Here is a 17,252-nt window from a genome sequence, read left to right as displayed (position 1 = left end):
CTCCTACTATATTTAAAAAGCTGTTTCTAATTCTTTTTCAGGGTCAACTATTTTACTCCTTAACACCTTGCCTCCCCTGAACCATGGCTGGGGACATTACAGAAGCAGGAGAGCAATATTCTCCATTTGTAAGTAGTACAAATATTCTTTACCTGCCTGAAATTGTTAGACTGGTATATCTACATATTTTTGTGAGGACTGTGATCACTATTTCATTTACACTAATCCAATTTCATTCCTGCCATAGAACCTGCTGCTGCTAATTAATCATCTGATGTGATGTTGTTTCGCAGAATGTATTGTGTAATTAACATCATTTATCATGCATAGCTTCCTAATAATGTATTCTGTTCTTCTTAAATACCATAATTAAGCCTATATCTCATTCCATGTGTGTATCACTGATCTTAATGAGCATATGTCAAATATAGTCTTATAGTTAAGGCAGACTAAAATATCCTTTTTATCATTAAATATGCATTGATGTGACATGCCAATCAGTCTTGATATAAGTGAATGTGTTTGTCTGATCTTGGATTCTGTTTTTTTGGAAGACCTATACCTACCTAATGTTTCTTCATTAGGGCCAAAATAGCTGAACTGGGAACGATTCGCCAACTCGCCTATGTTTCCAAACAGGTTATTTGAGTCTTATGTGTAATGTACCATGCTCGGAGACTGTGCGTGCTCCTTTATAACTTTTACTCATACAGCTACAGCCTTCATGAGACTGATATTATTTCATTCTAAAAAGAACACGGACGATAAAAGAATGAATACTGTTGTTTCTAGTACCTTACGCATTGCAAACTGCTTCATTCTTAGTTTTCATGATACATTAAAATTGAGGTCAGATCTGCTATACAGTTTTCTACTGTACAGTCAGTGGAAGAGCCAGCCCCAATTATCTTAAAGCGGCTCATCCCCTTATCAAAAATGAGTATTTCATAACAATGAGATCAAACTCATATACTCACATTGACTATGTCGTAATTTCACTGAAATTCCAACCCAGTCAAGATATTACTGAGGCAAAGTAGGGACTGCTTTGTCTCCGTATTTTCATACTTGACAAAACTTGAGAAAATCTCACGGGATCTTACATACACCTCAATGCTATACTTTTGAACATATGTGAGAGTACATTGCTGACGTTGGCTGCTGGAAGCTGAAGCACTAACCGTCGAAGAGGAGCAGACAGAAGAGGATGGCAGCTTCCAAAATGTACACCCCATGGCTACCTGACCCCCAGCGGCTCTGTCACTGTCTGGGACCTTTGAATAATTTGCAAAGATCCCAGCATTATAAATTATGCAAATTCATGATCTTGTATCATAATAGATTCAATGTAAGTGCCACTTCAGCTCTCTGTGCTTAAGAATAGCCTAGCTGGTCTACACAGAAGTAAGTTCCCGACGACACAATAACATTTTACCTGACTCAGATTTTTATGTTTGCTGAAGCAGCATTGCGAGCAGGAAGTGTTGAAACGAAGATCTCGTGTCTTGTGACCACTTGTGGCTAAACATAATGTGGGGAGACACGGAACACCAGAGCTGAGCTATGCAACACGTGTGCATTCTGATTGCAGATTGTGTTCATAATTGTTTTTTTCTGTCTGTTCCCCATGCAGGTTGGTCTTGTGTATATGTTCAATCTGATAGTTGGCACAGGTGCCCTCACTATGCCCAAGGCCTTTGCACAAGCCGGATGGTTAATTAGTCTTATTCTCCTCATATTTTTGGCGTTTATGAGGTGAGCGAGCAAGATTTTTGTCATTTAAGATCATTATGCACATACATTAATTTTGCATGTATTTCCATGTTGGTTTCATTTGGTTTCTTTTTATTTGATATTCTTTCTGGCTTGGCTTTTTTCTAGTTATGTAACAACAACATTTGTAGTGGAAGCAATGGCCGCAGCCAATGCTCAGCTACGCTGGAAGAAACGTGAAAAAGAGGAGGTAAGTTCTGTTTAAATGACTAATATATGGATCCCCTATAAATCAAGGTTCATCCACTGATCCTGGCAAAGCCTATAGACAACTGTACCCCCAAAATTGACTAAAATAAATGGCTAAAAGCGTTCTCTACACAGAGAGAGCCCCAAAGGTTTTGCATAAGTAAATGCAAATATGTATAAACATAATAGTTATTAACCCCTTCAGGACGGAGTCAATAGTGCACGTTCTGATCAAAACAAAACGTAAACAAAAACTGGAATTTGCGCTATATGTCTGTTCACCCGTAGTTCCCCTATTTCATATTATATGCACCCACACTTATTATATATCATTTTGTTCAGGAGAAACAGGGCTTTAATTTATCATTAACTATTCATATATGGAACATAATTCATTATGAATAAAAATTTTTAAAAAATGTGAGAAAATAAGATTTTTTTTTAAATTTGTATTTCCGTCTTACATTTTAGCTGTGAATGTCATAACACTGTTAGGTTTTACTGCACAAAAATGCACATATTTGTAATCAGCGATGTCTCACGAGTACAACAGTACCCCCCATTAACAGGTTTTATGGTGTTTTGGAAAGTTACAGGGTCAAATATAGAACGTTCCGTTTTCAAATAGAAATTTGCCAGATTGGTAATGTTACCTTTGAGACGGTGTGGTAGCCCAGCAATGAGAATTATCCCCATAATGGCATACCATTTGAAAAAGTAGACAACCAAAGGTATTGAAAGTGGGGTATGTTTAGTCTTTTTTAGTAGCCACTTAGTCACAAACACTGGCCAAAGTTAGCGTTCATATTTGTTTTTGTGTTAAAAAAGCAAAAAACGAATATTTGGCCAGTGTTTGTGACTAAGTGGCTACTAAGAAAGACTGGACATACCCCACTTGCAATACATTGGGTTGTCTACTTTTGCAAATGGTATGCCATCATGGGGGTAATTCTCATTCCTGGGCTACCATACGCTCTCAAAGGCAACATAACCAATCTGGCAAATTTCAATGTCAAAAAAATGAAATGCAAGCCTTATATGTGACTCTCTAACTTTCCAAAACACCATGAAATCTGTACATGGGGGGTACTGTTATTCTCGGGAGACTTCACTAAACACAAATATTAGTGTTTTATAACAGTAAAACATATTACAACAATAATATAGTCCATAAAAGTGCCGTTCGTTTGTAAAAAATGCAAAAAATGTCACTTTTACTTAAAATATAATCGTTGTAATACAATTTACCAATTTGAAACACTAATATTTGAGTTCAGCGAAGTCTCCCGAGTAAAACAGTAACCCCCATGTACAGGTTTTATGTTGTCTTGGAGAGTTACAGGGTCAAATATAGTGCATGCGAATTAAATTCTCAGCACTTTCTCCCTATGTTGTCAGGTATGTCAATCAAATTTTAATTAATCAAATCACCTAATTATGTTAAAATATTACTTAAATATACACGTAGAATTTTAATATATATGCATTTATATGTATTTAAATTCTACATGTATACTAATGTAATCTTTTATGTAATTATATGTATTTATCTATATATATATATTTGCGGTTATTTGCATTTTATATATAGATAGATATATATAGAATGTCATTCTAAGTGTATTTTGTTACCTATATATATATATATATATTAATAACAAAATACAGTTAGAATGAAATTACATATGTATATATAATTTATATAAAATTTTGTTTCAATATTTTATTTATTAATTGTATTATTTTATTTATTTATTATTGTAATTATACGTATTTATATATATATATATAATATATGTGTATATATCTATTATATATATAATATATGTATATTATATATATGTAACGTCATTCTAAGTGTATTTTAATACTAATATATATATACTTATATTAGTATTAAAATACACTTTGTATGACGTTAAATATATATAATATACATATATATTATATATATAATATATATACATATATTATATATATAAAAATGCATTTAATTTATTTTATAACCTGTCTAATATTTTTTTTTTACACCTCCTACCAGCAGGGGGACTGTCTAATATTTTAGACAGTCCCCCTGCTGGCAGATCCACAGCCAGCTATAGGGGGCCATGTGATCGCTCTTTGAGAGCGATCACATGGCCCCTGGGGGCCTGATTTGCCGTGGGAGGGCTGCCTGGGCTGTGAGACAGTCCTCCTGAAACGGAGCGCCGGGAAGGTGAGTATACCGGGCGCTCCAGCCGTTACGGCGTGCTATGCCGTCACAACGGCTTTAAAGCCCACTTAATCCGTGACGGCATAGCACGTCGTAACGGCGTTAAGGGGTTAAACTTTTAAAGAACTTGTTAAAAGTTTCAATCACACGGTGGACAGTGACACGGTAGGGTGGGTGGAGGTATATAGAACGTATTGCTTGGAGCTGGAAAGTAATAGATCAAATTCATGGTGGTTAACGAAAGTTTAAACCTCCTGTACACCAGAAGACTCTCAGCCTATATGAATAGTCTGTTCCAAATATATGTGGACATGCTATTTTATCTTCTCTTCTGTGTCCCTTCCTTTATCCACTTTCACAGGATGCTGACCTTTCAGACGGGTCAGATAATGATGCTCCGACTTCATCTGGGTACGACCGATCAGAGATTCAACCCATTCTTTCTGTCCGTGAGTATATCGTTACATGGTAATGTAGGTTGAAAATAGACAGACATCAGTTGAGTTCAACTTTCAAACACATTTTTTCATGCTGTTGGCCAGTTTGTTACAAAAGAGAGAAAGTAAATCTACTTAATACTACCCTGTGCCCATCTTGAAAAATTCCCATTAGCAACTACTGCACTTTATCTTTAAGCCAATGTGCAATCCAAAATATAAATAAAAATTCCAATCCAATTGCTTTTAACTGACATAGGAACCATATCAAATACTGTAGCGAAATCACAATAGATCCCTTCCACTGCAAAATCATGATGTATATTTTTACTGACTTTTTGCCTATTTTTGGATCTTACACCCCTGTAAAACTGTATAATACAATAGAGCTGTTTATTTTCGGTAATTGGAAAAAAGTGTGTAATATTAGCATTCAGATTTCTCCTTGGATTAAAAAATATACTAGACCTAGAATAATTAAATATACTAGACCTAGAATAATTAAATATACTAGACCTAGAATAATTAAATATACTAGACCTACAATAATTAAATATACTAAACCTAGAATAATTAAATATACTAGAACTATAATAATTAAATATTCTTTTATTTAAAAAAACAAAAACAAAAAAAACACACGAAATATATATATCTGATGATACCCTCTTTGGGGAGAGCATTCCACGTATTTATTAAAAAACAAATTTTAAAAAAAAGTGTTAATTAACAAAACTTTCTCTAAAGATAAATAAAAGAATACCTTTTTTTTTTGTACTTCTGTGGATAGCCCAGACACACCCACCGCAAGTAGGACAAGCCACCATTACTCTAGGACAGGCCTAGGCAACCTTCGGTACTCCAGATGTTTTGGACTACACCTCCCATGATGCTTTGCCAGCATTATGGATGTAAGAGCATTATGGGGATTGTAGTCCACAACATCTGGAGTGCTGAAGGTTGCCTATCCCTGCTCTAGGAACCTCCCCCACGTTGTATTAAATACTGTTGCTTGTCCTTGGGGTATAATGTTAGGCTGTTGTGGCTGCTTTCTTCTGTTCCCTTGTCATATTTAATCATGCTGCTTTATTCAATACGCAGCTGAGACCGAGAGACAACAAACAGACTAGACAAAGTAGTGACTAACTATTGCCTCGATTTCATTCTATATGCTAAAAGCATTTATAGACTCTTTCTGTCTACTATAATTAAATAAAATTAATTTAATGACAGCTGAAATTCAGGCAGCCAAACCCAATAAATGGGTCGGCCGCTTAAAATAAAACCACAAATAAATGTGCATTTCAAGTACATTTATCGTCTTTAATGTCCATTTAAAGAAATGTTTTTTTAAAAAAACCTCTTGATAAGAGTCCCATATTGGTATAGGGGATGTTAACATCCCTTATGCCCCCCATCTATGCAAACTCCAAACTTCATGACCACTTCAAAAGACTGACGTGGTTACGGTAATTGGAAGTAACCCTTTAAGTAACTAGATCCTATTGTTGTTATGAACAATGTGGTATATCGAAAAAATGTGACACCATTGTGACTGTCACATTATACCAAGTTTTAGGAACCAAATGTCAGCACTAAAAGGCCACTCATTAGTGTAGGTTTACATGATTTATTTTATTCACTATTGGGGAGTGGGATTGCAAATGTTTGATGCCATTTCTCCACATCTATAAAAATGTATTGGTTTAGTTATCATGATCTGTTTTGACATATTTCAGAACATCGGGGTTTATCAGATCCATTTGAAATAGCAGAGAGAGTTGAAATGGGACAAATGGCGTCTATGTTCTTCAATAAAGGTATGAATTAAGTAGAAACCAACACAAATATGTCTACATAGAAACATAGAATGTGACGGCAGATAAAAACCATTTGGCCCATCTAGTCTGCCCAATTTTTTTTTTAATACTTTCATTAGTCCCTGTCCTTATCTTATAGTTAGGATTGCCTTATGCCTATCCCACGCATGCTTAAACTCCTTTACTGTGTTAACCTCTACCACTTCAGCTGGAAGGCTATTCCATGCATCCACTACCCTCTCGGTAAAGTAATACTTCCTGATATTATGTTTAAACGTTTGCCCTCCTCTTGTTGTGGTAGTTTTTCTTCTTTTAAATATAGTCTCCTCCTTTACTGTGTTTATTCCCTTTATGTATTTAAATGTTTCTATCATATCCCCCCTGTCTCGTCTTTCCTCCAAGCTATACATGTTAAATTCCTTTAACCGTTCCTGGTAAGTTTTATCCTGAAATGCAACTCGTCTACAAGGACGAGTTGCAATGATCAGTATCTTCTGCATTCTATACACAACAAGGTCCATACAAACTGTCAACAGTGTATCCACGGAGCTTAGACCTTAGATTACAATTTTTATATTTAATTGCAGATCTTTCTTTGTGCTGATACTGGTATAACATACGAGTGTTCACTCCCTATCTTAAACTGCAAAATAAACATTTGCTTAGTTGCCATCTTTCTTGTTATGGATAACTTGTATTTTGTATAGACTTGCCATCCAGAACATTATTTCATTACTCTGACATTTTTTCCCTTTTCCTTGCAGTTGGGGTAAACCTATTTTATTTATGCATCATTATATATCTTTATGGCGATTTGGCTATATACGCAACAGCCGTACCTCTGTCTTTGGTGCAGGTCACGTGGTAAGTAATGGACGTGTGATGAAAAACACCACGTTCCAGATTGTAGTACCTCGGTCAATATTTTCCACAGTCCTCGCTTTTGTCAAATATCCTGTTTTAAAATCTTGGATAAGGAGGGTCAGTATGTGACTTTATTGATTTTCTCAGCTTTTCTGTGAACGGTTCATGTGGCACTCACGCGGGAGAGCGGAATGACACGGATCCATGCTGGGGAAGTATCAGACGGATCGATGCTTACAGGATCTATCTGGTAAGATGGACCTCAGTGAGTTATTAAATGATGGCACGTCATTTTACAATTTCAGTTTGCAGTTTTGTCATTTTTGCTATGTGTTTATTTAACTGTGCTTTCTCTCCTTGCTATTTAGTATACATTTTTTAAGGACAGTGAATAGCTAGTTATCCAATGTACTTTCTAAGCTGCATTACTTGCCAGTTGCGAGTCATAAAGGAAAGGATCACTCTAAGCACCATCACAGCTTTGGAACTTGAAACTGTAAATAAGGGAGACGCAATACCCTGTTCACGCAGCATGGTATACATTTCATCCAATTTATACATAGAAACATAGAATGTGACGGCAGATAAGAACCATTCGGCCCGTCTAGTCTGCCCAATTTTTAAAATACTTTCATTAGTCCCTGGCCTTATCTTATAGTTATGCATATCCCATGCATGCTTAGCCCCTTAAGGACACATGACATGTGTGACATGTCATGATTCCCTTTTATTCCAGAAGTTTGGTCCTTACGGGGTTAATGTGTTAACCTCTACCACTTCAGCTGGAAGGCTATTCCATGCATCCACTACCCTCTCAGTAAAGTAATACTTCCTGATATTATTTTTAAACCTTTGTCCCTCTAATTTAAGACTATGTCCTCTTGTGGTAGTTTTTCTTTTTTTAAATATAGTCTCCTCCTTTACTGTGTTGATTCCCTTTATGTATTTAAATGTTTCTATCATATCACCCCTGTCTCGTCATAGAAAATGAAGCATGCACAAGTACGAATTGGGCTGAGATATCTCTTCTCTTTTCTGAATTCGTTATAATGATTTGAATAAACAGCAATAACTATCTGCTATGGTTAACTCGTCCTTTAGTGGCTGTCTACCAGACAGCCACTAGAAGGACTTCCGGGTGCTGAGGCGACTTTTGGTTGCCTAAATGACACTGGACATCCTCATGCATGAGGACTTCTAGCAGCACCAGAATCCCCATAGGAACGCATTGAATAATGTTTCCTATGGGGAAATCCTAATGCGAGCGCAGCCATTGCAGGGGAGGAGTCAAGGCAGACCTTAGCCAGCACCGAGGGACAATGCGTTCTGCACCATGGGGGGAGGGGGGAGGAAGGAGGGGGGGGGGGGGACTTGACGGAGGGGGAAACTAGAGTGCCAGCATAATAGTTTGTTTTCCTGGCACTATAGTTTCCTTTTAATGTCCTCTTGTATTCATACTTATAGCCACTAAAGGTGGGCTTAACCCAGCAATTTAAACGTTGCAGTTTCCAAAAACATTGCAGTTCATTGAGCTTAAGTGGTGTGGGTGACTGTAGAGTCCTTTTAAACTTGATGGAGTTTTTTCCGCATACATTACAATACTGCGGTGGGCAGTATGTAAACGTACTGTATTCAGTAAAAACTGCAGTGATCATGTGGGGAATATCCACAAGAATACTGCAGCACTAGAGTTCTGCATCTATTAATTCCGTGTCCTTCACCTGAAAAGTCACAATGGGGAGGAGGGATGCGATATGGTAACATCATCTACAGCAGATGCACTTTAATTGTTTTGATAAGAGAAGAGATGCGCAAGGTACACAAACAAAATAGTACTGAGCAGTTATACCCTCCAATAAAGTTTTTCAATTGTCTGTTGGAAAATTTGGTTTAAAGCTCCATTTTTATTTATTTATTTATTTTTTACAATCTTGTTTTTATTGAAAGCACAGGATTTACAAGTAATAGAGTGAAAATAAGGGTCATACAGTAGGATTACAGGTATGCATACAACACAAGGAAAATGTCTTGGCCTATTGTCGACCAATAAAATAGTATGTAATGAGCACAGTGCCATTAATCGTTAGAAACATAACTTCAATCTTTCCAATCCATACAGTGTGCGAATGGGTTTCGCTAAAGAACCCGAGTCTGCATCTGGTTGCATTGTACCATTTGCTTGGTAAATCGGACAGAAGGTTTTTACTGGTAGCTGGAAAAGTTCCTTTCCTTTTTTTCTGTGTCACCTCCTTTTCCTTTCTCTTTTTTTCCTTCCCCTTCTTTCCCTTTTTTTTTTTGACAATCTCGTTTTTAGCAGAGATTGTGCAGAACAATCAGGAGTTAATAGACATATGGAACATTCAGACAGTGATAGCCGTGATACATTTTCTAACATCACAAAAAGTAGATTTCCAACATTTTCTAAACCATATTGTGGGTACCCTCTTCTAATTGGATTGGCAGGAAGGAAATGTGTGCAGCTTGGTCGTGTGTCAGGATTTGTTGCGTCAAAAAGTGACTCCACAAGGAGCCCAGGAGAGCTATCCGCATCTGCCAGGGGATGTCAGGACCACGGAATCTATGCGTGGTTGGCCAGTGGAGGGCAAATATGCCTCCAGTGCATTCTATAGAACTAATCTGTGAAGCCTCGTGTTAAGCCGTCCCTAAGTTGGTACCTGCTTGGATCTCCATCAAGTCCTCCGCAGCCTCAGCCCTTCCGTGACACATCATAGTAGCCATTGGCCCACTGAGTAGTTGGCCCCTATGCAAGTGGGGGTTTTCCCTTTATCAGCCAACTCCCTCTGCCATCAGCAGACCTGTGGTATTGTGATGTAGCGGGGCTGTGTAGGAGAAGGGTAGTACGTAGAGTTTGGGGTGCCGCACTGCGGCTAGTAATACATGCACTAAGGGGCAGTATGAAATAGAAAAATAGGATATGTGATTGGATAGCGTAGTAGGGGGAGAAGTTAGATGGAGGGCAAGCTGTTGAGAAAGGTAAGGAAGGCAATATAGAAGAAGGAAGAGTGCGCAGCCCTGGTGTGACTGCCCCCCAGCCCCCTCAAGGCCACACAGTCTGTTTTCCATCTCCTGTAGCCCAGATGATACTGGTTAATTTTGTGTGCTTAAGTACAGCATCCACGTCCTCCAGATTTCCTAATGTTTGTTCAGCCTACCCCAGGCCACTGCTACCCCCTCCTCCATCTAGCGTATTTCCTCCTCCTTCGTGAGTTAGTCTTGGAATGTTGGGGGTCCTTCCGACGCAAGAGCGTGGGAATCTGTGAGCGTGCCGTCGTCAACATGTGTCTCGAGAATGATCTCTTGAACTTCGAGACTGGGAGCATGGAGCAGTTGAGTAGGACATCTGCTGGATGCCAGGTGACTCCCTCATCTGCCACCTCCAGCATTGCTGTGTGACCCTTTTTCCAATATGGGCAATCCCACAAGATATGGAGTAGAGTCCCTGGTCCATTCTCGCACCTCCAGCAGATGTCGGGCACATCCAGGAAGAATTTGTGGAACTACTGTGGTGTATCATACCAGTGGGTAAAAATCTTAGTTTGTTTCCTTGTAGTTTGCGCAGAGTGAGCTGAGGTAGGTAAATGTTGCCATCTTATCCAACTCCTTATCTGTGAATGTCATGTTGAGTGCTTTTTCCCATAGCGATTGGAATCTAGGAGGCAGAACCTTATCAGATGACTTCAGCAGTTGGTAAAGCGTAGATATATCCCAGTACAGAGGTTCCGTCCTGCTGCACATATCTTCCACCAGCGTCAGAGGCCTGGCAAGCCGCAGTTGGGTAGTTATAGTGGCTGTAAAGTGACAGAGTCGCTGGTATCTGTAGGTTTTCATAGCTGTGGGTGCTCTGGCGTGGTTTTAGTGTCCCATTGTTAGACGGGTCGGACATACAAGCCTCCTCGTAGGAAATCTAGTGCTAGTCTGTCGAGGCCCGGTGGGAAAGCTGGGTTTCCCGAAACCAGGTACATAAGGGCCCATGGTGTTGTTAGAGAGAGTTTGTGCCTTATTTGATACCATACTGTCAGTGTGGCACCTATGAATGGCTGTTCAATAAAGGATCTCGTCTCCCCCTCGGATAGCTATACCGCGGATGCTGTTCGTCCCCCGGCATCTCACGTTCGAGGCTGCACCAGATCTTTCTGGTCCCTGTCTTATGCCACTCCACTATTCTGGTCAGATGAGTAGCTCTATAGTACGTTTGAAATGGGGGTAGTCTCAACCCCCCTCCAAGTTTAGATCTCCGGCCTCTCCAGACGTATTGCACTACCGCTGTGTTTAGGGATTTGAAGAAAGTGACCGGTAGAGTCAAGGGTATATTCTGGAAAAGGTAGAGGATCCTAGGGAGGGCGTTCATCTTTATGGAGTTGATTCGCCCGGTCCAGGAGAAGTGGGGTGTTAGCCATGACTTCATGTCCGACTGGAGGCAGTTGAGGAGTGGTTGGAAGTTAAATTGATATCAACATCTGTAAATCCCGTGGTATCCAGATCCCCATGTATTTTAGCCGATCCTGAGACCAATCAGACCAGAGATCTTTAACTCCTCCGATTTATCCAGGTTGAGTTTAAAATTGCTCAGTTTTAAAACTCCATTTTTAAAATACATTTTCATTTTGGATGTGGGCTTATGTTGGTAAATCTTATGTAAGTATTGCATACATAAAGAAATATTGCCATACATTAATCCACGCACAACATCTCCTGCTTACATTCCATCTTTTAGTACCATATTTGACATATACTTCATATAATAGGCAGGTTGTGCAAAATATACTTTATATATTTTATATAGTAAATATTGCACAACCTGCCTATTATTTCAGATCATGTTTTAACACTCTGTACTTTATATGTGGAAGAGTTCTTGCTGATGTTACCTTCTATAAAGTACTATAAAAGTACATTATCTTTATAAAACATTATACATTGATTGCTTCTGTGGACAGGTATCTTTTATACAAGTAACTAGCTGAGATTAGGAGCACTCCCTTTAAGAGAATGTTCCTAATCTCAGCTTGTTACCTGGATAAAAGACACCTGAGAGCCAGAAATCTTGCTGATTGATAGGGGATCAAATACTTATTTCACTCATTGACATGCAAATCAATTTATAACTTTTGACATGTGTTTTTCTGGATTTTTCTTTATTTTTTTTTATTATGTCTCTCACTGTTAAAATACACCTACCATTAAAATTATAGACTGATAATTTCTTTGTCACTGGGCAAACATTCAAAATTAGCAGTGGATCAAATACTTCTCTCTTTTCCTTCTCACTGGAAGGTCAGCTTGGCAGATGGCAGCAGTCAACCTGTTTCACAACATTGTGGACTGGACTGTTTGTCAATTGAAAGAAACTGCAGTATGGCTTCTATCGGTTATAAAGCCGTTACAAGACATTTGGAACTGTTCGTGATAGATAAACTGCTTACCCCATAAACATCTGCCAGACAGGTGTTAATGAGATAAAATCAGAAACCATGGACCAGAAGAGACTCCTAATCAATGGAGCCTCTTCCTGGGGGAGGGATACCGTAAAGCTGCAATCAGCTCGTCTCGGTTATGCATCTCCCAGAACATTGAAGGTAAGTATTTTTTATATTTTATTTATTTGCATTACTTTTTTAATGTATCATCTATATTGTATTAAAAAATGGTTCATTTTTAAGCATTGTTCATAGATTATAAAAAAGTGCCCACAGGGAAGCATTGGGAGGCAAATTGCCAGGCATGGATTAAGTCTAAGCATCCTTTTGGGGAACGTTCGGCATCTCCATGCAATCTCTGCAGGACCGAACCAAGTTCCTATAGGTGCTGTCGGAGTGATAACCTCTAGAGGTGGTCATAGGCAGCTGCCATTTCACAGATAAGGTAGTGTTTACACTGTTGGCCCTGCAGTGACAGGCTAAATGCCCCACAACCACCACATTAAGCTGTAATGGTGCTGATGACTTTAGTGTCCCTTAAAGGACAGTACATATGTAAATATATGTTTCACTTTGTTTTATTATCTATTGAATATATAACTGAAACTTACAATCTTATTTATTTTTTCTATTCAGGTTGTTTTCACTGTGTTTCTTGGTCCTTTTACCTTTTTCAATGTACAGAAGACAAAGTACCTCCAGATCCTGACCTCTCTAATGAGATGGATTGGTAAGTGAGATGTCATATAAAGGTTTCAGGTTTTTTTTTTGCTTTGATTTTTGCTGTAATTAATTATTTTATCACATATTTTTTGGAAAATGTATATATAAAAATGTATATGTTTAACAAGCTGCAATTAAACATTGATTTTTTCCTAAGACCTGTTATCTGGAACTGTGGTCACTGCACACAGAATAAAATACAGGTTGCCCACACTTTATGATTTACCTGTGTAACGATGGCTCGGACTTACGACCAACTCTTAACGCAGGGATTCAAAAGATACCCCACGTTAGAGAGCTGGTCTATGTTTTTGCGAAACATTGATAAGAGGGATTCCTTGCACTAGTAAGCTGTTCTCTGTTTGGAGAAATTCCCCGAACATAGACCTGCTTTCGAGGGCATTCGAGACTCTACATCCTCACCAACCAACTCGTTTTACGACCGAGTCGTAGGAACGGAACTCGGTTGGTAAGTGAGTATCATCACCTGTAACAATTCTGTTAAAGGGGCAGTCAAAGCAACATAGCCACTACAGCTTGCTATAGTGGTTATGTTGCTTAGAGTGAAATCATATCATTTATATCGATAATGTCAAATTAACACTGTGTAACTTAGAGCTGTAGTAGTTATGTTGCCTAGTTTGCCCCTTCAAGTAACTGACATGTCCTCAACTCGCATTGGGTTTAAATTCATTTTTATTTGGCTATTCTTTCATAAAATATATCCCTATGGATTTTATATCTTTAAATAAACAACAACTGACCGTTTTAATACTGCACAATATGCTCATGAAAAAAAATATACTGGCATGTAACAAGAATAAATTCATTTTAGACCCCTTTTAATTCATAACCATGTGCAAAGATAAGAGGCACAGAGGGTAGATAAAGGCATAAATCTAATCCTTCCCTTGGTGTATATAAATATGACTGCTTGCTTGCCTTGAACATTTGTCAAGCACATTGAAAAGGAAAGCTACATAAACCAGATGATGTTTGCCAGTCCCCACCATTCCCAAGTCACTTTAATAACAGAATTCTACTCCCTGCAGATATTGACCTGAACTGCCCATTCGCCGAGTTGGATTCTGTCCTTGTAACACCAAGGGGAATAGGGAAGGATGGTGTCAAGGGCTTCTCCTTGTATTGATTTATGGAGCAAGTAATGAGATTTCACAGTTTTACTGCCACTGTGTTCTTTTCTGCGACAGTGTCATAAATCGTAGATGCAAAATGTTTAACTCTCAACTGTCCGTCAGCATTGCATGTGACGTCTTGTAATAGGAGATTTTGACCACAGATAGGAAGGGAGCTTTGTAATTCTGTTTCATGTCATCCTAATTAACCCATTCCTTTTTACCCCACTGCAGCTTTTATCATCATGATTGTAGTAGCGTTGGTACGGATTGGTGAAGGTGAAGGGGCAGGCCACCCACCTCTTGCACAGTTCTCAGGGATTCGTAACCTGTTTGGAGTCTGTGTTTATTCCTTCATGTGCCAACATTCTCTGCCCTCCTTGATCACTCCTGTGTCAAGAAAGAAGCATTTGACAGGACTTGTACTAGTGGACTACATCTTGGTTCTTTCATTCTACAGCCTGCTATGCTTCACGGCCATTTTCTGCTTCAGTTCAGGAGCCTTAATGGATATGTACACCCTCAACTTCGGCAGCTGTAGCCCCTTTGTACCGCCAGTGATTGGCTATTTTCTTGGTCTGTTCCCAGTATTCACTATAAGTACCAACTTCCCTATCATTGCCGTTACACTACGCAACAACTGGAAGACTCTTTTCCATCGTGAGGGTGGAACCTACCCATGGCTTGTTGACCGTATAGTCTTTCCACTTATAACATTGGTGCCTCCCATCATTGTGGCATTTTGTACTAACCACCTTGAAATCCTAGTTAGTGTCACTGGTGCATACGCAGGTAATGGCATTCAGTACGTGATTCCGGCATTTCTGGTATTCTGCAGCCGAAAGGATTCCGCCTTAGTCTATGGACCTGAACTTGGCAATAAACATCTTTCTCCCTTTCGTCAATCATGCTGGGTGTGGTTTGTTCTTTTCTGGGCGCTGACATGTTTTATCTACGTCACAGCCAATATTATTCTGACTGATGTCAACCTGTAAACAGGAGCTAGCCTGTCTCGAAAAGTGTGAACCTCATGAAGGATGTAAGAACTGGCCATGGAACAATAACGTGCCCTCCACTGCCACAATGTCACTTTTTCAAGTTATGAGGCTGGTCCTCATATTTTGTCGAAACCCACCCCCTTCCCTTCCCCAGAACACTGCATCCCTGTAGGAATTACTGTTGTGTTTTCAGAGTGGAATATAACAGCAGCTGACATGATGAACTTCACTCTGAATTCCAGACTGTGATATATATTTAAGTGATGCCTGTCTCTCAGTGCCTTGCTCTTTAATCAGATGGAGGGAAAACTGCAAAGATGGTACTGCCTGTACTTATGCTGTCTTAAAAAAATATCAAACTAAGACTGAGGTTTGTCCAAGTACTTGTTCATCCTCCGTAATGAACCACACATATACCTCTTTCTGTGAAACAAGGTGGCCGGTTGCACTCATCAAGAGGATGCCAACACATGCCCTGGCTTCGGTTCATAAGCCTTTCTCGTTCTTTGTGCCCAGGAGGTGGTCTACAAGACCTGCTGCTATAGACTAACATTATTAACAAGCAGAATAAAAGTAAAAGACATTGGTATGGTTCTTTTTTTTTGTGTGTTTTCCATCCATAGGAATCATATACTCCATCCCTATCTCAGCATGTATCCAGCACACCGTGATTACGGATGCTGCTAGTCCTGATTAAATTCCCCCCACCCTCTTCTGCTCCCAACACCCATCAAGAGCAGAGGTGATTTATGACTACATTATTCCAAGCTTTGATTAAATTTTGTACAAGAGGCAACTTTGCCTTTTACCATTCTGACAATATGCACTATGTTAGACTGATATGTTTTTGTGTAGTGAAAACTGTGTACAATGCTTGTTGTTACATAATATTTGGTTTGAACCACCAAAGTGTTTTGAAAAGGATCAAATTGCTAAAATTATTTTATTTTTCTACCCCACGAATCCTGAGCTTCACATTTTTTTTTTGTCTAAATATTTTATTTTAAAGAGGAACTGTCACTTCTCTTGAAACTACACCTTGAATAAAACACCTATAACTTGTATTGACTTTTTTTGTTGTGTGATGCTCTGTTTTCTTTAACCCCATAAGGATGCATGGCTGAAATTTTCCGTCATGCTTGTCATTCATTCAAGGGCACCGTCATGCTGTATTTTCCCAACAGACCGTTTTCCTGCTGGTAATCTTTTGATTCCTGGGGCTTCCCTTTGTCACGTATGGCCAAAATTAGTGGCCCCAGACTGACTGATGCTCTATTTGCGTGAGCTAAACGAGAGTGCTGCAAACAGGCATTTAAATGGGGATGTAAATACCCATTGATACTTCGAGCTCGCCTTTATCAGCTGCACCCATTTTCCGTAGACCCAGACTTTTTGATGAGCTGCATACAGTGCTAAAAGTCAGCACTGCCTGTAGCCCTTTAATTTATCAAGCTCAACTACAATCATTATCTTACTAGATATGGTGCTTGGGACCTCCAGAGCCTGAACACCCTACATGCCCCAATGCCATTCTGATCAGTCCTGGGCTTTTTCTGTTGCCCAGCACTGATCGCAATGCATTGGGCATACTGTCTTCAGTATTAGAGATAGGAGACTGCCATACTGAAAATAGCCGAATAAATAACTGTTCAGGCACTCTGG

The 17,252-nt window shown here is 39.0% G+C and overlaps 1 protein-coding gene across 1 annotated transcript in view; it reads left to right on the top strand.

Annotated features, from left to right (window-relative positions):
• The window catches only part of TMEM104 (transmembrane protein 104), a 42,106-nt gene extending 25,447 nt beyond the window's left edge, over nt 1-16,659 (top strand). The window contains exons 2-10 of the mRNA XM_063459057.1: nt 42-128; nt 1,634-1,755; nt 1,882-1,963; nt 4,536-4,623; nt 6,351-6,431; nt 7,196-7,295; nt 7,443-7,545; nt 13,370-13,463; nt 14,827-16,659. Coding sequence (XP_063315127.1) covers nt 84-128; nt 1,634-1,755; nt 1,882-1,963; nt 4,536-4,623; nt 6,351-6,431; nt 7,196-7,295; nt 7,443-7,545; nt 13,370-13,463; nt 14,827-15,587 — 1,476 coding nt within the window. The 5' untranslated portion in view covers nt 42-83 and the 3' untranslated portion in view covers nt 15,588-16,659. The remainder of the gene's footprint in view (nt 1-41; nt 129-1,633; nt 1,756-1,881; nt 1,964-4,535; nt 4,624-6,350; nt 6,432-7,195; nt 7,296-7,442; nt 7,546-13,369; nt 13,464-14,826) is intronic.
• Nucleotides 16,660-17,252: the final 593 nt, after the last annotated feature.

Source organism: Pelobates fuscus, chromosome 6, assembly GCF_036172605.1.
Source record: "Pelobates fuscus isolate aPelFus1 chromosome 6, aPelFus1.pri, whole genome shotgun sequence".
Taxonomy (NCBI): Eukaryota; Metazoa; Chordata; class Amphibia; order Anura; family Pelobatidae; genus Pelobates; species Pelobates fuscus.
Note: the sequence above shows the minus strand (reverse complement) of the source record. Positions and strands in the feature narration are given on the sequence as shown.